Here is a 21,594-nt window from a genome sequence, read left to right on the forward strand (position 1 = left end):
CTAGAGATCTGCCGATAGGTAGAGGCATAAAGTCTGTGAGCAATGTGAATGCAGCTCACTCATTTCCTGTGCCTAGTTCAAGATGTCTGTATCCATTTCCATTCTGTTAGAATATATAGCAGTTTTATAGCGACCCATTTTCAGTCCACAAGTCTCTTTGATTTTAATTCCAAATAAATGTTTAAAGAGTAAAGTACATACAATGTGTGACATCTGCTTAGATAAGAAAAAGATTTGGGACTTTTTCGTTGTGTAGAAGAGAGGAATAGAGCTTAGTTCTAGGGCTATAATTAAATTGCCTAAATCACGGGACTATCTCTTCTTTTTCTGTAGTGTGATCCCTCCTCCCCACCTACCAGCTTCTGCCACAAACGGTGGAAGCAGTGTCAGTGACAAGTTATGCAGCTTTCTCTGACATTCTTCACTGTACTCACACAAGAGAGCAGCCATTGTGCTTTTGTGAGCAGAGTAACTTCTTGACCCCAAAAAATCACTTGGAGGGACATCACTTTGTTAATGCTGTTGGTGTGAGCATGGTAGTGTCACTAGAGCAGAAGAATGAAGGATTCATGTATTTCTCCCTAAACAAGATGTCTGATCAATGTTTGGAGAGTGATGCATAAAAATGAGTGGGTAGAGAGTGAGCCAAAGGAATGAAAAACTGTGGAGGAAATGTAGGATGGTGCTGGAAGGTTGTCAAAACCTGAGATTTGCTGTCTGCTGTACAGTGGGCATGTTGTAACCTGAAAAAAAACACAGTTGGGTTTTGACTTAAATTTCTGTGCGTGCACTTTAAGTTTGGACTTGAAGTTTTTGCTGTTACTGTTTTAAGGGCTCTGTACAGATATGAGTTTGAGTGTGCAGGGTGAAGCTGCATCATGACTAAACGGAGGATGTGTTGTCTTGCTTCTTCATGCCTCATGGAAGTGGCCTGGGGAGAGTGCATGTTTGCCTGTAAATGTGTGAGATTCCTGCAAGACTGGCTCCAAGTAAGCGTGTATATGACCTTCATTTTCAGACTGGCCTGCATTTCAAGGCTGTGGTAAGCTTCTGGAGCTTCTTTAAGGAAGCTGTATTTTAAATCAAGTACTGTGTTTATAAATTTATGGTAATAAATTCCTGTGGTGCTTTTAAAATTCCATCATCTTGAAGACAAGCCTCTTCTGTGTGATAAACTCCTTTTTTTATCTTCCTCCCTTTTCAGTTGTTTTTGTAGCAATAACAATGTTTATGCAGTAAGTTATTTTTATTCATTCTTCATTGTATTTTCAGTACAAGAGCTACAGGTTCTTCATGCAAAATGTAAATAAGTGTTGGCATTCAAGCTGTGTTGCTTCAAGAAAGGCTAGAAGTTTGACTAAATTTAAGTGGGAACTTGACAAATGAACAGAAAAGGTTTTTAAGCATAAAGGCACCATTTCAGGCTCAGAAAGTGTCAGTTTGCCAGAGACTGGAAGGGTGTTTTGGGAAATGCTGCTGTTTACTTGTCTGTTTTTGCACTGTTCACAAGATGTTCACTTTTTGCTGTTGTAGGAGAAGTGTCCTGGCCTAGAGGATCCTTTGTTCTGATCCAGCATGGCTGTTCTTTCATAGTTACACACTATAGGTATTACTGTCTTCCTTATTGTAAGTCATTCTCCTTTTACAATAAACTGTTTTAAGTACTTCCTGTGTGAGCTCTGTGTTTGGTGACTGCAAAATATTGTGTTGCTAAATCAAAGGCGCTGTGGAAAGGCCACTTAGCTTCTCCTGCTTTCCATTTGCAGCTTCTGTGTCAGAGATTAGCTTTCCCCAGTTTGATTTTTTTTTTTTTTGAGAGTTAGTGCTCACTGTTACTGTTTATGTTACAGTTTGACAAATACTTTGCAGTAACTTACAACACTTAAATACTGGACAGATCCTTGGACCAGTATGATCTTGGCTAATCAGTTTTAAAATATCCTCAATACAGATGTCATGGTTCTGTGACGTATGACAAGCTCAGCCCTTGGGTACCAGGACAGAAGAGTTTTAATTGGTGAAAAAGAAGTGGGCATCTTCTCACTCTGCAGTCAAAGGCTTTTTCAGGGCTATGTAATAGATGTATGGAGCTGTTTGAGATTCAGAAAAACCTATTTCCATTGTGTGGCCTTCCAGAATAGGTAAATAGATGCAGCTTATGGCAACTGTGTTATTCAGGTGTCCTCACAGACCAGTCAGACTGGCCCTGTGTTGTGGCAAGTTTCATATGTGAGCAAGGTACCCTCTTGGCCAGCTGGCATCTTTGTTCCCCAGAGACACAAAAGGCTACTGAGGCAGCAGGCACATTTAAATACCGGGCCTTGTGTTAGGAGTGGTGTGCAAAGCTCTGATGTCAGCTTTCACATAGTGGCATCTTTTGTGTTTCTCAAGTAGAAAATGTATCTTGGCTGCATTTTCAAAATTTGCTTAAATTCTTCTTGTACTCCCTTTCTTGTGCATGGGGTGGGTAGGGGAATAGAGGATACACAAAACACTGATGGACAAAGTCAACAAGGCATCAAATATAAATTAATAATAATAAAAAAGTACTGCATCCATCCTATAATAACTGGGTCCCTTCAATACAAAAAAAGATGTGGACAGCTGAAGTGGGTCAAGAGAAGGGCCACAAAGATAACTGGAGGACTGGGAAGCCTTTCACGTGGGGGGGGCTGAGAGAGCTGGATCTGTTTAGCCTTGAGAAAGGATGGCCCAGGATGGAGACCTTATCACTATGTTCCAGTGTTTAAAAGATGTCTGAAGAGAAGGTGGAGACTCCCTTTTTACTAGGAATCACATGGAAAGATGAAGGATAAGAGATACAAATTACACCAGGGGAGGATTCTGATTGGACACTAATTGGAGGAAGGAAAATTCTTCACAATTAGGACAATCAGCCATTGGAATAATCTTGAGGAAATGGTGGATTCCCCAATGCTGGACTCAAAATTTTAAGTCTTACCTGGACAGGATGTTGGGCTACCTTGCCTAGACTGTGCTTTTGCTGGGAAAGTTTGGACCAGATCTTCCTTGAGATCCCTTCCAACCTGGTATCCTGTGACTGTGATTGATTTTGATCTGGTTATTGCTTTTGTGATGATACACCTTTTACGCAGTACTGTTTAATTCAGTGGTGTTCTGTGTGCCTAAAAGCAATAATTTGTGTGGATGCAGCTTTATAATCAAAGCTGTTTTTACCTGTAAACTCTTTGTTGATCTGGGTAATTTTCTATGTGCAGGTATGCACAGATGTCAGACTGTGCTGGTGGTATATTAGTATAAAACTAAGAGCCTTCCGCAGTGTAACTTGATAAAAGATGAGGCTTGAATCGGGAGACTTTATTGTATTCTCAGTTGCTCTGCTTGGCAGCTTCTTGAGACAGACATCTGGGTTTTCTGTCACATACCGTGGATGCAAGAAGAGTCTCCCCTCAAATTATGGGATTGCTGTAGAACCTAAAATTCGCTATTTTCCTTATTTTTCTCAACTAGTATTAATGCAACGTAACTTTCTAATTGCCTCTATTAGCATTCTTTATTCAGCTGTTTGGGGTAATGATGGGGTTTTCCTAAAGAGCTACTTTTTTATTTTTCTTTTTATCAGTAGCTTAGCTAACTAAGCGTGATTTTCATCAAGGAAGTTTTAGCTTTTTAGCAAATGTAAACAAGTGAGAGACATTATTCTAAAACTGTTTTTGGGACATTTTTCCTTAGCTATCTTTCCCTTGGTGTCTAAAATACATTTTGTGTTTTGCCCCCGTACTGTACATACTGCTGATACTTTTGTATTGCTTTCACTGTGTGCCCAAGGCATGGAGGGATTTTTAATTGCAGTAATTTACAGTTTAGAAGTGTAATGGATGGAAGGGAGGAAGCCAGCTACAGGTTATGAAAGTTTTTTGTGATATTGCACTAAAAACTCAGAGACTCAGAAAAAATTCCAATTAAATATGTTTTCTGGAAACACGCTACAGTTAGGTAACCAGTCATTTTGGTATTAAACTCTTATGGTTGTACTCTAAGCAGTTTTCTGAATGAAAAATACCAGAAAATTTCAGACTGATTTGTGCAGGCCACATTGCACCCAGAAAATGGTATTGGTTAATTAGAAATCTGGAGGCACGCTTTGCATATTTGTGTTACTGATAATCAAATAATATACAAATAATACAAAATAATAAAATATTTTGTATTCTAAATGTAAGATAAGTGCACCTTCCTTGAAAGTAAGTGGTAAGAGAGTTATACAAGGGCTGAGGAATACTTTTATGATAGGCTAACTTTAGGCAACTTTTTTATTCCTGCTGGAAATGTGCTTACACCCTGTTTCAGTCTAGGTAGAAATCTGAACAAGAGAGTTAACTGTGTGACAAATATGAGTATTAGTAGGCCACAGTGATTCATGCTAAATGTTTTTACCTTCAGTGTTTGAGAAGTAAGGTTTACAGCTTTATTTTTGCTTCCTCTCTCACCTGTTTCAACCCATTGAAGATTCACAGCAGAACTGATGGCAGTTGTTCCTTTTTCTCAATAGTTAAAAGTATTGCTATTGCTACTTCTCTGTATTTTTGGCATATTGTATTTCTCCCAGAAAAAAGCAATTTCCTTATGGTAGCATGTGTCTGAATTGAATAATTATAGTATTGGAAATGGGAAGTGAGAAATATGGAATGTGTATGAAGAAAAAGGAAAACAATCACGTGTTACTTTTTATAATTGACAAATTCTCAGTGAAAGAGCTGGATCTTAGTTCTACACCTAGTTATTACAGATAAATGCTTTCATTCTAGTCTTTGTACCTCTCATTCAATGTTTTGCTGATTTGTCTTCTTAAAATAAAATCAAATCAGTTGTTGCTGTTCATGATAATTGTAAGATGGCTATGGTAGTTTGTCTCATTTTACTTTATTATTGATAAATAAGACTGAGAGATGGTTCAAATTTGGTTCCAGTTTTAAGCCTTCTAAAAATGTATTTTTTTCCCCCATTGTTTATCTAAAAGTCCCAGACTATAAATCCAAATACTTGATTATATTTTGTCTTTTTGTGTTAGTTGGCTGCTCTTTGAAAGTACAGGTACGGATTGATACAATTAAACCAAACAATTTATCATCTGTTTACTGCCTCTTTTATATTTCAATTTCACACCAACTGCAAGAAATAATTTCGTGTGTTGTTTCAGTTATTCCTGTATGGGATATATATATTGCTGAAAACAAGAACTTCTGAGCTTCTGAGATAGCTGAAATGCTGGGTAGCAGACTTTCAGGCTTCTCCTTCCTGGAGGTAGTTTTTTCTCTGATGCAAAACCATCTTATATGGGTGTTTTGGGGTCTTGGTGGTTGCTTTTTGTTTGGGGCTCCTAGGTGTTTTTATTCCCTGCCCCCTGCTTTGGTACCCCAAGTTTGTGGGAGGGCTGATTTGAATTTGTGCAATTTACCCAAATTTATGTGTCTTTTCTGCTGCTCCCTGTGCTGCTACCTTTGTGGGGATCAAAGTAAAAAGGGGAGCTCCTTAATACTGGTCTGTGTTGAGGTGAAGAGACATTAAATGGATTTTGAAAGATTGCAAGTGGTGATCCAGGGAAGCCTTTGCAGTGCCTTCTATAAATGGGGAGCCGTGTGAAGGAGAATGACATCCACTGTGCCTGCTGATCACTTTGACTGGCTTTAGGCTCAAAGTTCTCAGGGTACGTGGGAAAATTTCCTGTGTGAACTTCTCTGGCAGATTTCTGTTCTCTGGTCTGAACAAAGATAAAAAATAAAGAAATTACGTGCAGCAATGGTATCTCAATTTTGAAGAAATTCGATGTCTGTGCAGTAAATTTAGCAGCAAAACTAATTTTTCATGTGATAGGAAGTGAATCACAGAATAGCTGAGATTGTAAGGGACCTGTGGAGCACATCTATCCACCTCCTGCTCAAAGTAGAGTCACCAGATTGCTCAGGACAACATCGAGCCTAGTTTTGAATACCTCAAAGGTTCTACAACCTGCCTGGGCAGCCCAAATCTCCAAATCTAATGCAGGATTATCCTTATATTAAGAAAGGCTGGGTTTTTAGCTTTGTGGTTGTTTTGTTTTGGTGGTTTGTTGTTTGGTTTTTTTTTTTTTTTTTTTCTTTCACTTTTGGAAGTTTAGATGAAGTTTTCTATAACTCAGTTTCTGGCCATTGCATCTTGCCCTTCTGCTGGACCCCACAGAGAAGAGTCTGGCCCTGTGTTCTTTTTACTCCTTTCCATCAGGTATTCACACACAATAAGATTTCCAGCTGCTCAGGCTTCTCTTTTCCAAGCTAAACAATCCCCAGAAATCTCTGAACCTCTTCAGATTAGCATATTTTGGGCTCAGTCTTGATAGAGAATGAGAATTGGACTGAAAAATTGGAAATTGATTTGGTGAAATGAAAAGTATAAAAGATGATTGTCTATTTCAAACGAGCTGCAAAGAGACAAGAGATGAGCAAATACAATCAGTTCCACAGTTAAGCTTAAGAACTTCGATTATGGAGATGCTTTATGATTCTTGTAAGTTAAAGAGAAATATTTTTAATGCTTTTCTACAATAACTGGAACAACTTCATAAAAAGAGATTAGAAATATGAACTGGAGTGAGATGTGGAGAAAGACTCAAAGCTGTATCTTCTCTTAGAATGGTTATGGATAAAGCTGGATCTAACTAGTTTGAATTACAGGGACATTTTCTATTGAGCTTTAAGGGACAGCTAGTGTGGATGAGAATTGGGGGTTCATAAAAATAAATATGTTGCAAGATGTGTGTAATCCTGACTGTGAAGAGGATACTGCAGAGGTGGTGTCAGAGTGGGTGACACTGCTGGTTTCTCAAGGACTGTTCTTTGCAATTGTGGACTGAAAAGTTACCTTTGCATAGAAAAAGGCAATGCCTCAAAAAGACAAGATTTAAAGGCACTTGTTACATGTGAGAGGCAGTGCTGAAGAACTGTGCACCCCTGGGGATTGGAGTTACTGAACAAAACAGCATAAAGTGCAGCTTGTCATGAGTATTACAAAGAGCCTTTGCAAAAGTCTGGGAACTCATTAGTTGGAAATACAGAGCATTAGGAAGAGGTGATTTGGTTTTTTTGGCTGCAGCTGAGTTTGGGCCATGAGACCAAATTGAACAAATAGGATCTGAGAATGTATTGAACTATTTTTATTCTGTAGAAGTAGGCAACAGTGTTTTTATGTCCTAAGAAGAGTTAATTTTAAATGGAGTATGTTTTTCTGGCTGATTAAGGTCAAAAGTAATGAATCCAATGTGGAACAAGTACAGAGAGATTACTCAAATTATTGGATGAATGGTGGCTTTGCTTATGGTGAAAAGGACTTTGTTCTGCACGGCTGAACAAGCTGGACTGTGAGACAAGATGGTTGCAGTTTGTGTACAGAAGTGTGAAAAACTATTTGAAATAAAAAGCAAAGTAATTCAAGTGTCTATGGAAACTGAAAGTTCTGGAATAATTCAATCTGAATTCTCCATAACTTGTTTTTGATTTGTCACTGTATGTATTCTGTGACAAGCTTTGAAAAAAATGTTGTAGTGGTAGAGATCTAGTTCTTTATCAAGGTGATTAGCTTTACCCATTTGCAGCAGATATTATGTTCTAATCTGTGGCTTCTAGCAATATTTGATGTGCTCCATTACATGAAGGTTCTTTTATCAGTTCCCATTATTTTAATTTTAGTAGGAATAAACTCAATGCTTAGTAAAAGTTTGGAAAGAATAGAGTCAGCAAAACTATAGTGACAGTGTCTGTGGAAGTAATTTTCTCTCTGTAGTTGTGTAGAGAGAATATTTATAAAGCTATTTGTTTATTTTGTCCTTGTTGGAAGTATTTACAAAACCAAGCAAAATCAAATTTGGCAAGAATCCTTTCCAGATGTGATCTTGGAAAAAAGGGTGGGAATTGGCCACTCATGTACTTTCAAATTCAAGCAGTTCATTATGTATCTGGAGGCCTGATCTCTGTATTTTTGAAAGACAGCAGGTCATTAAAGAAACCAACTCTTAGTTCTTGCAAAAACACAGGTTGCCAGTGGTTCAAGGCTCTCACTTCAAACATGTGGTGTTCCAAGAAGAAAACTGAGACCTTTCTTACAGAGCAAGAGTGTGTTGTTTGGGTTTTTTGAAACAACTGCTACCTCCTGTTGCTCAGAAGAAAATTCAGGAATGACAACTGTTACATTTTAGAACAAAGGAATGAGTTTACAAAAATTGTGAACTGGGAAGGAAGGGTGGGTTTTTTTGATTGTTTAATAATTAGTCATTTCACAGGAAGCTTCTGAAATAACATTATTATTGATAATGATTTTGATCCCGTTAAGTTGTGTTATTATTGAACAATTAACATTTCAAAATGGCTGCAAAATTTTGATTCTAAAAATTCAAGTGAATAGTTGTTCCTTTCTTCTTGGGTCTTCCAGCAAGTTATCTTCCTCACTTTTCTGTAATTGTTAATTCTCTTTTATAGTTGTCTTATAAAACTGTCAGCCTAACACCAGAATCCCAAGAGCTTGACACTGTAAAAAAGAAACTGTGAGGTTCCTGAAAATCTCTGAAGACTGTGGTGCTGTGAAACAAGGAGTGTTAATATATGATAGTCATAGATTGCTAAAGGGAAAATAGGAGGTGTATCCATAAAGCCAGCAGAACTTTAAAAAGCTGCTGGCAGGTAGCTCTTGCGTTTTCTCTGTATGAACAACTGCAGTGCACTGCAACTGAGCAGTACTGGCTTTTTAGTCTCAGGAGGTGAAACATGGAATGTTTTAGGCAGCTGCAACTGGGATTGGTTTGTGGTTTACCCAGATGCCTTTATAATGATGTAATGCTCAGATTCCTGTGGCTAGTGAATGGAACTAGAAGGCTTGTGTGGTTGGATTAGATGTGCACATCTCTCTACAGCACATCATCTCAAATTCCAGCACAGGATGTATGAAAGTGTAGACAGATAATTGTTTTCCACAAGGGAAAATATCTGATGCCAGTGTTAAGGTTATTTTTATTCATGAGGAGTTCTCAGAGAAGACTGGTTTGAATATTGAGAGCAGAGCATTCTGTGAGGCATGAGAAGAACCAGTAAGCACAATATATAGACATAGTATGTAATATTTAATAGTGTGTAATAGTATGTTGTTCTCTTTAACATTGAAATTAATGGAAGAACGAGCTGGTTTTGGTGGAAGGGGTGTGGATCTTCTGCTCTGTTCATTTAATGGCAAAAGCGTGATATAACACCATCCCCTTCTGTTTGTTTCCCAAAACTGACTTTGCATAAAAGGATGGACCAAGATGTAAAGCAGGGGGAATTTCTTGGGGCTGGTGAAGCCTTGCAATAGGTACACTTAGAGTGTTTTTGCTTTGGGCTGATCTCACCAGTGATGTGTTCCTGGAATGATTATTTGCAAGCTGTGATGTCTTATTGCTGACTTTAAAGTACTAAAAGTTGTTGTGTACTCCCAGTTTGTGCCAGATGATGATGAAATGCGTTGAGAACCGAGTGGGTTTATCTTTGGGTTCAGTCAGTCCCAGCTACCTGGTCCTCAAAACACCTCTTTCAGCTGTGAAATTTAGATACCTCTAGTGAAACTGTGTTCTAGGCTATCTTCCTCTTGCAGCTCTATGGGTTAATTATGTAACTTTGAGATGTGAGAGCAGAAAAGTATAGGTAGGAAGTGCTTTATAAGCTAAATTTAATTGTTAAAGAAAATGTTGTTTTAGTGCTTCTCAATGGTACCCTAGAAGTTCTCATTCCCCTGTTTGTGCTACTACACAGTTGGGCTAAGCATAAACTGTGGTTTTATGCTTATTTAGGCATTAGTGAATTCTTCTTGTATAAGCCTTTTTCTGTATGAACTATGTATTTTCACTTAGCTAGCATAAGTGTCATCCTTTTAAAAACACAAATGTCTGAAGTCTTTTAAAGTGTTAATTTTGTTTCTTAAGGACAAGATTCTAAGTAATCCTGTCCTGTCTTTATTAATTTTATGATGGTTCCCTCTATGACTTTTCCAGTTTAATCATAGAAAAACTTGGATTGGAAGGGCTCATTAAAGGTCATACAGACTAACCCCCCTGTAACTGTAATGTTTGTATTTTTTGTTAGCTAGTGAGGCTCCATGCTGTTAGATTAAGAAGGTATACTGTGGAATTTACCATCTGTGCACTGAAAGTGAGAAGCAGTAGTGAGCTGAATACTTAATAGTGGAGAAAAAGCAAATGTGGCAGCGTGGTCCGCCTTAGTCCTACATTTGCATGTTTAGGTGAGCACTCATGGCTTTTATGTGGCTGCTCAAATCAAGAAAGCTGGGAACAGGATGCTTTTTTAGGAGTGGATGACTTTATGCAACTGAGAGACAAAGAAAAAAGATAAATAAATACTGACTGAGAAAACCTTGGCATCAAGGAGCGGGAGGAAGCATGGCTGTTCATGCAGGTGATCCTTAGTAGAAGAAAATTGAAGAGGATTGTTTGTCCCACAAACAAAAGGAAATAGTGCTCTGTGCACTGAAGAAGGTGAATGAAATCCTTGGAAGGATGAAATATGATAAAAATACAAAAGAGGGATTCTGGGATCCAGGAGGGAACCAATTTAAAGAGAAAAGGTTAGACCAAAGGTTAATTTTTTTGGTAATGCTGTTTGATTTATTTGCTTTTAATAAAAACCAAATCTTTGTAATGATCTTCCATTCTGGATAATCTTTATTGGCAAAGAAAAAGAAATTGCGATGGCAGCATTTTCAGTTGCCAAATAGGATAAAACCCTGACACATGGACAGTGTTAAATTTGTTCTTTATATAGAGCAAAATATAAACATACCTGTGTGTGCATATAAGGGACTTAGAGGGAACATGACAATTATGGAGGTAGAAAAAGGTAGCTAGATAAATAGGAAAATGCAGAATTTGAAATGTTTGTTGCCTTTAAAAATACCATATTTTGTTAAAAATATTGAGTGACTTTTCTCTTTATATTTCTTTTTAACAGACTCTGAAGGCAGATCCAGAAGAACTGTTTACGAAACTGGAGAGGATTGGTAAGGGGTCTTTTGGTGAAGTTTTTAAAGGAATTGACAATCGGACTCAGAAAGTTGTTGCTATAAAAATTATTGACCTAGAAGAAGCAGAAGATGAAATAGAAGACATCCAACAAGAAATCACGGTGTTGAGTCAGTGTGACAGTCCATATGTAACTAAATATTATGGATCCTATTTGAAGGTAAGATACTCACAGATGGTGGCTATTTGGTTTTACAGGTAATTCTTTTCCAGGCTATCCAGTTGTGCCTGTTTTTGTTGGTGAGGTTTGTCAAACCTCGGCTGAAGAAAAATGTTGTTTTGTCCTTTCAACTCCAAAGAAAGAATGAGTTACTATATTTTGTGAAGTATGTGACAGAATTTAATAAGAAAAAATACTCGTCTATTGCTATTTCTGTACAAAACTCCTTTTAAATAACATGAGCTTGAGCTCTAATATGTTTAGAATCTCTTAATATTAGATAATTTAAATTCAGAAAATTCAACCTTAGTCTGCATTTGAATTACCAAAACATTAAAAGCAATTAGTATCAGGTGTTTTATGAGGCTTGAAATTTTTTGTCAAGGTTTGATCCCTGATCATTCGAAGCTCTTAGTTTGTTCTTCTGAGGAGACTGAATCCAGCCTTGATCTGAGTGATTTAAGAGTTAAAATCTGAAAGTAAATAATTTTGCATATTAGACATAAGTGAAGCTAATAATGGAAGTGGTTTCTGTGAACTGTCTTGTGAATCTGTTTCCCTTTCCTCCCACTGCCATATTATTATTATCAGGATTCAGTTTGAGGCATGCCAGAGAGTTTGCTCTTTTGTAAAGATTTTCTTTTTTTTGTTATTGTTTTTAATTGGATGGATGTAATGATTTATTACGTCTTGAAGGTAGTGGAAGTATCTGGAAGCTTTTGATATCACTTTATTCCTTGGGCAGACTTTGTTCCCATCTCGACAGCTCTTTTATGACAGTGAGATGAGAATCTAGATAAGAGATTGTTGTCTTGGCAGGATTTGAAGTTAGAAGTAGGCAGAAAATACTTTATTCAGCCTGCTTTTGCTTTTGTGGAAGTATTCTATTTATCTGCAAAGACATGAATGTTCTGAAAGGGGGACCCTGCTTTATCTCTGTATCTCTGAGATTGCCAGTTAATTTCCAAAGAAAAAAGGACTTTTTCTGGATCCGGGATATGCGTTACTCAAGAGAGAGACAGTTTTTCCTTTCTTCCCTGTGCTCTGAACCAGTTTGCTTGGATATCTTATCAGTAATTTCATAATGGTTTTTAGACCTGATAACTTGTTACCAGAGCTGGGCTTTGGTGTTAGGTGTAGGTTTGGTCTCAGAAGCATCAGAAGGCAGTTAATTGAGCGCAGTAAATTGGATAAAGTTTTCGTCATGGCTTCTACCACTGCTTTTGAATTTACACTGTCAAGGACTGATAGTTAAATGAATTATGGCAGCTGCACCACTGTGCCTTCCTGGTCTGTTTGCTCTAAACAGTTGTAGCCCTTCCCTGTGACATTCCAGCTGTGTGAGCTGTCCCATCATGTCTTCATAATTGCAATGAGATCAAAGCCTTGTAACTGCACAGAGATCTCAAATCCCTGCTCCTTGTTCTCTATAGTGCATTCATTGGTGTGCCAGCACTTGACAGAGGTATTTGAGTGTGTCTGTGTCTCAGTAGGGTTGCAAGGGAATTTCACACAGTCCTTTCCTCTTCTCCCACTTCTCCTAGTTCAAAGCTGACTTTACCAAGTTGGCCATTCTGTTGGCAAAGGCTTTCATGTGACCTATTTCATGAGGTGTGTTCTATCTCTTCCAATCAGCAGAGTCCTAAACCAAAACCTTGATGCTAGCACCAGTGGTGCAGCCAGTTTACTTTGTAAATCCATTTACTTCTGCTCTCATCATTTACCCAAACTGGCATAATTAAGGAAAAGACTACCTGAGCCTCCAGACCCTCATCTCCAGAGCCCTGATACTGAATGTGATGGTTCCTATTACCCTTGGCGTCATTTGTGCCCACATGAGAAACCAGCAAGGGGTATTAGCTCTTACAGGATAAGAAATAGAATATAAGAACAAGTCTGATGGGAAAACCTCTTATTAGTTTTAAAAATGTGTAAATTACTATGAGGCTGAAAAAGAAAATCCAGTGTTCACATTTGAACTAAGTGAATGTTGTTGTTTTTTGAAGGTGTTGTGGCAGTGGCTGCTTTTCCTAGTGGAAGGTGAGAGGAGATTGTAGGGCTCTGTACCCTGAATGAATTTGGCTGAGTTGAAGGGTCAGTAGGAATACTTGTGCTTATTGTTGGCGGGGGAAGACCCTCTGATACCTTCCATATCCCTTCTTCTGTTCAGTGCAGTAGCCTGTGAGTTTTTCAGCTTGTGTCAACTTTCTAAGATACAGCACCAACAGTGGCTGTGTGTGACTCAGTTACTTGTCCAGTGAAGTACAGCTCTTTCTGCAGTTGGTAGAATGTGAAGCTACTCATGTACTCATTGCTTCAGTGCTTTGTGAATGTGTGTTGTTTGTAAGACACTTGGTACGGCAGCACTTTGGGTCTTCAAAACAAAAAGCTGATTTCTTTATGCTGTTAAAAATTAATGTGTGGTGGTTACTAGGTGATGCTGATAAGTGGTAGAATCTTTGCAAAAGAAACATTTTGTAGTTCTATTTGCTTTCTAAAAAAAGAGTAAGGTTTTGTTATCAGATAGAGATATTGTATCATCACATATATATACACACACACACAAAAGGGACTATATTAATATTTAAATGAATTGGTTCGTATTCTTGGCTAGAAATCTAAGTTTATTTGCTGCAGGTCTCTGTTGTATTTGGAAGCCAGCACTGCCATGTGTAGTTCTAAGGGTCTGACCATCTTTTAGCTTTGTTTCTGACAGTGCAGATAATCCATCACTGCGAATGTTCAACACATTAATTTTCCATGTGTTGAGTGATTAGGAGACATTATTTCTTCTGTGATTGGATAGTTCAGCGCTAATTACAAGAAAGATAATAATGTCTTGTCACAGAACAAACTTCTTTGAAGTAAGCAAGTAGGAAAACAGTAGGATCTCAGTTTATATTGCCAGCAACTTCACTAATTATCATCCTCTAGTCTGTGCAGCCTCGTGCGTGTTGACCATGTTTCTGGTGGATGTTGGATAGAAAGAGTTACTGTTTGTAGGGAACTCTTAATTTGATTTTCTATTAATTACGTTGGCAGACAGATTAAAATTGTTTTTGGAATTGGTAGGCAGAATGTTTTGGGCTTGAGTTTTTAAATATTTGTTTATTTTTTAGTAAACCAAATCATCTGTCTTTGAGAAATCTTTATATTTTTCTTCATTCTGTGTTACTTCACACCTTCTTCCATTAAGCTAGGTGATTTTATATGCCAGTGTGTTCAGGAACCTGTTGCTTGAAATTTTAGAAGGCTCATATAATACTAGTGTGCTTGCCTGAGACCTCTTGCTGTCTTGAGATGATGTGAGAAGAGCTTGTCCAGCTCTTGGTGCCTTCTGCATGATATACATGGTAGGACAGTTGAAATAACTATTACAATTTAATGACTTAATGAAAGTTTCTTTGTTCTAGTAACTTTTTAAAAGCACTGGTTAAAGTTCTGCCTAGAATAATGTGATATACCCAAAAGCTTTGTTAACTTTGCAATACTCTGTATATCTTATTTGAATGTTTTAAAGGTGTGTTTATAGGAAATTCTTCTTTCAGATCCAAAAACTAAGCCATATCTGTTCATATGAAATATTACTGCTTTAGCACAATGAATCTTAAATAAGAAGCAATTTATTGCTCCCATACAGCAAGTCTTGCATTCCTTCTAGACTTTGTTCTGTGCATCTCTTTTTGGAGGTTTGTGTGCAGTTGCTGTAATCAGATTTCATGCAAATAGAGCAAAAGCAATAGTGAAGTGGTACCAGTTTAGGTTGTCATTCTGAATATAAATTTATTTGTGGTAGACCTTTTTGTCAGAAATCAGGATATATTTATATAAAACAGAAATGGAAATGTCCTTTTCTAAGGGCGTTGTATTTTTAAATACAATGTCTTAATGTTCCCATTCTATTGGGAAAAAAGGTTTTTTGTCTGTAGGATATACTGGGTAACTGCAGTATTGCTCTTAAAGTAAATTGCAGTTCCATGGTTTACGTGGGTGCAGATATCTACAGGGATCGCCATTCCTTGTCTGCCATGGTGTGTTAAAAACCTGTGTTAATGGTCCTTGCTATCTTCCAAATGAAAGGTTCATCTGTTCCTCTATGATCTGATTAAATGCTCCAAGGACAGAAAATAATAGTTCTTTCTAGATCCTTATATAAATAATTCATGAAACTTCTTTGGATCTTTTTACTTCTTTAGATTTTAGGTTAACAGCATCCATGTTCTTCCTTGGAATGGATTAGGGATTATTTTTGTTTTGTTAATTTTTTTAGAAGTTTCTTATCAATTTGGCTGAAATTTACTGTCTCTTCTCAGTTTTGCTGAGCTGGAACTCTTAGGAAGTATTGCTGTGCTACTTACTCTAAAACTTTTTCAGTTTAGAAGCCTGTCAGCTCTGCTTTTTGCATCTTATTCTGCTTTACCAATTTTTCAAGAGCTTAGTCAGATTTGGTTCTGTGGTTGTTTCTCCTGTCCTCATTGTTTGAAATCAGTTTTATTTTCAAGATTCAGATGTCTCTCTGGTAATGTTTCTTCAGTTTTGTTAATAACTTTAAGGATGACTTTATTATAACTTAGAATGTTTTTGTATTTCTTGATCTTGTTTTATTATTTAGAAATATATGAGCAAATTAATTTGTGTTTATATTTCAAACATTGAAGGTTAAAGACCCTTGACTTTTTTGCATGTATGTATATGTACATTACACTCCAGACTTAGGTTAATAAGTGTATATGGTCAAAAGCTGAGATTGATGTGTTTATATGTATGTATATGTTAAAAATTCTTTTATTTCTTCATCTTAGACTTCTGTACATATGTATATAATGCCAGAGCAAATAATTTATAAGTAGTTTCATCATCCATTGTAACTAGATGCAAATGATATCAAACTGGTATTGAACTAGTTTTGTAGTATGTATTTTAAAAAATATTACTGTCTCTAAGCTTGTGTTTCTTCATTGTCCAAATATATTTTTCTAGCATACTTTGGAGCTTCAGAGAATACCCTCTTTTGAACTGTTTAAATTTATTGACCCAAGAAGAATAAGACTTATAGTATATTTCCCCCTTTATTTAATACAGACAGCCTCCCATTTTATGAATGTATTTTAAGAATTATTTTTAAAAAGTTTATAGGAAGCAGTGATAGAAGGTTCAAAAAGGATAGCTGCCAATAATTTTTAGGCTTTTTGTTACATAAAACCAGTATGACTTTCTAGTTCCTGTCTAGGATGTAATATACCTACTGCTGAAAGTCAAGCTGGTGTTTCTACAGACAGCAAGAACACAGAAAATAGCTTCTGGTTAACTTTTATGAGTGACACAGTCTACCCTAATTAAAAAAAGAAAGTGCTTTTATGAAGTTTAATTAACTGAATTCTATAGTACAGTGAGTTCTGGCAAATGAACTCCAGCCAGAACAAAAAATTATTTATGAAAAATGGTGATTCTGGAATTAATCTGTGGTTTTATTTTTGGTAATCAGATGAATGTGAAGTTGGTAAACAGTGCTGTGGCTGAGCCATAGCAAGTCTGGTGTTGGTTAGGGCTTTGGTATACACAGGATCAATGATGCTCCTCTCAGAATAACGTGTCCAGTTCACAGTGGGCTGGAAAACTGCAATGCAGTTAGTAAAGAGCTTCTCAGGAACAGTTCAAGGTTTGGGAAGCCTGTATTCAGGAGGATGACTGAAATTCAGGCTAGGTTTTGTTTTTTTAAGAGAAGGTTGGAAGTGACTCAATGTGTGTATAGGAAAGCCCTTTCTCATAGTTTAGTGCTTTCTAACCGGTTATGCCAAAATATGACAAGATGTACTTGCTGAGTAGTCAAGATAAGCAAATTTCATCTGATAATCTTGTGTACTGTTTTAAAGGGTAGACAGATTAAATATTGGAACAGCTTATATGAGGTGAGTTTTATGCCACTAGCAGGTTTTTGGGGGTTTTTTTGTGTCAGTATTTGCTGAATTTAAAGAAGCCTGAGCTTGAATGCGTTAGGAGACTCATGAACTTTAATGCGGATATGTTGAATATTCTAGGTAATGTCACTTGGAATGTGGGTGTTTATGTGGGACTTCAATAAGTTTAAAGTTGGTGTTCTTTTGCTTTACAGGTTTAACTGGTTTACTTTAACATTTATGAGCATCTCTGAGCTGATGTGACCTTAAATGTATGCTGTGGGTCAGCCAGAAGTTAATGGACTTGTTGCATTCTGTCATCATTTGATATAGCAGGCAGCCTTTGGCAGGTTTCATCATGCTTATTGGGGTGGGACATGGAACAGAGATTTTTGCTGCTTAACTTTAAGACTCTGGAATCCCCTGTGACAGGGGTGCTACCTCAGCACAGGGAGAAGTGAAACGTGTGAGTGGTTTCTTGATGATCCATTGTTGTGCTTTGTGCCCAGCCCCACAGCAGCAGCTTGTGCCCTTGCAGAGCTGGCTTTTGCAACTGCAGTCCCTGAACTTTGGGTGTTAGAGCCATGGAGTCATAACGTTGTTAAAGTTGGAGAAGACCTTTCAAGATGAGGCCCAGCCATCAACTTAGCACCATGACCACTTTGTTCACCATTAAACCATGTGCTCACATTTTCTGAACGCTTTCAGTGATGGTGGCTGCTGCTTCCCTGGGTACTCTGTTTTACAGATACTTTACAATCCTTTCCAGAAAGTGAAAGAAATTTTTCTGTGAAGAAATTTCTCCACCTGGTACAACTCCAGGCTGTTTCCTCTCATCCTGTCGCTTGTTACCTGGGAGAAGAGACCAGCCCCCAGCTCACTGCAGCCTCCCTTCAGGTGGTTATAGAGAGCAATAAGGACTCCCTTGAGCTTCCTGTTCTCCCCCACCTCCCCCAGGCAATCTTCATGAGACTTGTGCTCCACACCCTTCCCTAGCCCCATTGTCCTCTGGACTCATTTAGGCAGGATTAAATGCAAAAAGCTGTAACCATCTTTCATTCTTCCTGCTACAATTGCAGCCTTGTTGTCGTCATTGCATTTTATGAGGGGTTGAAGTGCTGAAATGCCTTCTTCGTTCTCTTGACCAAAGCTAGAAGGAATTGTCTTCACCATTAGGAATTCCTGCAGCTGGAATGAGAAGAAGGCTGGGGTTGCAAAGTCTGTTCTTGTGGCGATGTTGAGAACAAAATGAGGCCCACTTTCGTGAGCCAACCCGTGTTCTGGTGTGCTTACTTTTCTTCTGAAGCACTGGTAACCCTCTGTTCTCATTAGGCAGCCCTGGCCTGCAGAGAAGTTGAATGAGTGTTGCCTTCATTTGTCTGTAGTAAATGTGGAGGTGACATCTGACTGGACTGCTCAGAAGGAGGGAGCAAGAAGGTTTCTGTAGTGGTTCTGATAGGCTCTCAGATCTTGTCAGTCTACTAATTGAGAGAACAAGTAGGAAACTTCCATTGATAGAGCCTCTAGTAGCCATAAATAAGACAAAGACAAAAGGATGCCAAAGAACCCATAAACTCTGTTTCTAGAGTCATGTTGTTTTGCTGTGAAGTCCTGTTTTCACATTTAAAATAGTTTGGTCTCTTCTTATTTCAGAGATGTTACCTTGAACTCTGAACCTTTGTTGTGCATAGTCTTTATTACTGTCTTTCCCTGTAGCTATTTACTGTGCTCTTAATGATAAAAAAGTCCCTAGTTTACATTGTCTTTAGTCAAAGGTACTGTTTCAAATTGTAGTTTTAGGAACTTGTTATTCCAGTATTTTCCTTTAGCCGTTGCAAGGATTTTTAGCGCTTTCTGGAATCTGCATCATACTGCCCTATTTTTTCACATCTATTGAGAAATCTGCCTAGTAAACAATGTTGGCTTGCTGTTCATCAGTGTAATCAGTTCTGCACTTTTAGCCTTTTATGGCTAAGTAATTCTTACTGTACAAGTATATCAAGGCTGGGAAGCATCACCTAGTATATCTCAAAGAAAACTGAGAGTCTGTAGTAACTATATTTTGTATTTTTTGTAAGTACTTAACTGTATCATGTTATTCTGATGTTGCTTTAAATAAAAATTTAGAAAGCTTAATGTGAAGTTTCATTTATTGGAAGTAATATGTTTGTGGTGGCCTGAACAGGTGCCTCTGTACTGCTGTGATTGCTGACCTCTGTGTGGTATGTGTGTAATTTCACATCTCAGTACCTGCTTTTAGGCAGATCTAACAGGAATGAGAAATAGGCAGCAGCAGTATCTTGTTCCCCACCCATCCTTCTTACCTGTTCCTGCCATGTAACTTGTGTTGGATCTGTTGGCTGCATCATGACTTGGTTCATCTGGGAAACAAGTTTCCTCAATGTCTTCTCCTGTCCCTACCAAAAACAACCTTGAAAAGAGCAAACCCCAAACACTAACAGATCAGCCAGTTCTGACTTCTGTCTACGAAACTGCTGGGTCAGGTGCAAAAAAAATATAAATAAAAAAAGGGTAGACTTGGGTGGCCTAAAAACTGGGAGGTGAGGGGAGAGAAAAGTACCATAGGTTTTGGTAATGGCTTACTTCTAGATTAGCTGTAACATGAAGCCCTGTAATTAGTTTGACCATACAGATGAGGATGACACACTATTGCTTTCTAACCGTATGTAATCTTGTGTCAAATGTCCTTCTGTAACTTGTGCATTAACTGCCGCACTTCTTGCTGCAGGCCTCTGAAATAGTGAAAAAGAGAGTATTAGTGTGGCATTGAGGTGTAAAACTTCTGCTGCTGTTGCTGCAAAGGGGAGGTCCAACTGTGCCTTGCTAGCGGCCCCAGGGGCTGTTGGAACTTCCAGTCAAGTAGTTCAGCTCACTGAGTGGGTAGGGGACTAATCACATCTTTTTTATTTATATTTTTAAATCTTTTGTCTTAAGGATTCGAGCATTGTACACTGATGGTTCAGATTAGTCTAAAGTTTTATGCAAGCCCACTGCCAATATATTGTTTATGGAGGCTCTTCCATCAGCCAGCCAGCAGTAGAGGTTAAAAAAGAGTGTGTGTGTGTCTGTGTGTATGTGTTTATGTTTAGGCTTAGGTGCATTAGTTTTTTGGGCTGGTTCCCCATTTTTTTGCACAGATACACTTCCTGGCACAAAGCTTTTCATCTAGAATGTGATTAGTCCTGGGCTGCCAACCTGTTGATCTGATGTTCTCATGAACCTCCAAAACATTTTGGTTTTTACACAGTTACTTTACATAGTTACTGTGTTTTTGTTGCATCTTGAATATGAATGTTAGGTAGTCTGTATTGCTCAGTTGACTTTATTTTATTTAAGTATACTTTGGCATTTATGCAGCTTTTTGGGTCAAATTACTTATTCTAAGTGTCTGTGTGCTCTGTATGCACATAGTGGTATAAAAGCAGAGGAGTCACATTCTTTACACTTAAGGGACATTATGGCATGTTGCAAAATGTGTTAGTAAGCATTTTTAAATGGTTGAATGTTGAACTTTCAGAAAGTTGGTTAGACTCAGAAATACTGAACTTCAAAAGGGAAGTTGCCCAGTTAATAGGTTTAAGGACTGTAGTAGTTCTAAAACATTGCAGTTCTTGTATTCAGTAGCCAGTGTGTTCAAACAAATTCTTAAGGTTCTTTCTTTATACTGTTAAATTCTGTGCTGTTGCATAACAGTTGGGATAAAATGATCATTTGGAGGCACTGAGCTTTCACCTTTTTTGCTTCCTTCAGTAGTTCCTTGAAGCAACAACTTCTAACAGCAAAATAAAAACATAAAAGAAGAAGGGAGAATGGAAATTATTTATGTGAATATAAGGTGTTTTTACCAGTAATTAGGTCAGGGTAAAATTTGTAAAGACAAAAACTAAAAAATAATTAAGGAATTTCCAGAAAAAAATATGTGTTGTTGGGACTGGAATGATGAGCTTGACAGAAATCTGACTTGAAGATTCTGAGCTGTTGTAGGGTTGATACATGTGTACAATGCCATCAGTGGTAAGAGTTTTGAAGAAGGATTGGCCTATGTGGGTCTGTAAAGGGAGTAGTGGAATTTAATAGCATGTGAATGCAAAAGGGGTAGGAAAAGAGGGTTATAGGTTGATGGGGTGTAGAAGATGTTGGAAGTTGTAGTAAGTGGTAAAAAAGGGATTAAACTGATAAATGGATTGATATCTGAGCTAAGAAGTAAATCTGATTTGTAACTTCCATTTTGAATTAAATTTGATGTAATGGGTAAACAGGAACAGATGTAAGCATTAGAGCAATTTTTGGGCAATGGAGAAGAAGGGGTTTTTGTTGCCTCATGTTTTTGTTTTTTTCTGGTATAGAGAGGGGAATAATTATAAACCCACTGAGTCCTATTGATGTTAACTACTCCAGTGAGGAAGGTTTAAGATACACAGGTGTAGGGTGAGATTTTTATG

The 21,594-nt window shown here is 37.7% G+C and overlaps 1 protein-coding gene across 1 annotated transcript in view; it reads left to right on the top strand.

The window, feature by feature from the left end:
- Positions 1–21,594, top strand: part of STK24 (serine/threonine kinase 24) — a 53,055-nt gene that overhangs the window by 1,901 nt on the left and 29,560 nt on the right. The window contains exon 2 of the mRNA XM_030968629.1: positions 11,004–11,234. Within this exon, the coding sequence (XP_030824489.1) occupies positions 11,004–11,234 (231 nt within the window). The remainder of the gene's footprint in view (positions 1–11,003; positions 11,235–21,594) is intronic.

The sequence above is a fragment of the Camarhynchus parvulus genome, chromosome 1 (genome assembly GCF_901933205.1).
Source record: "Camarhynchus parvulus chromosome 1, STF_HiC, whole genome shotgun sequence".
Taxonomy (NCBI): Eukaryota; Metazoa; Chordata; class Aves; order Passeriformes; family Thraupidae; genus Camarhynchus; species Camarhynchus parvulus.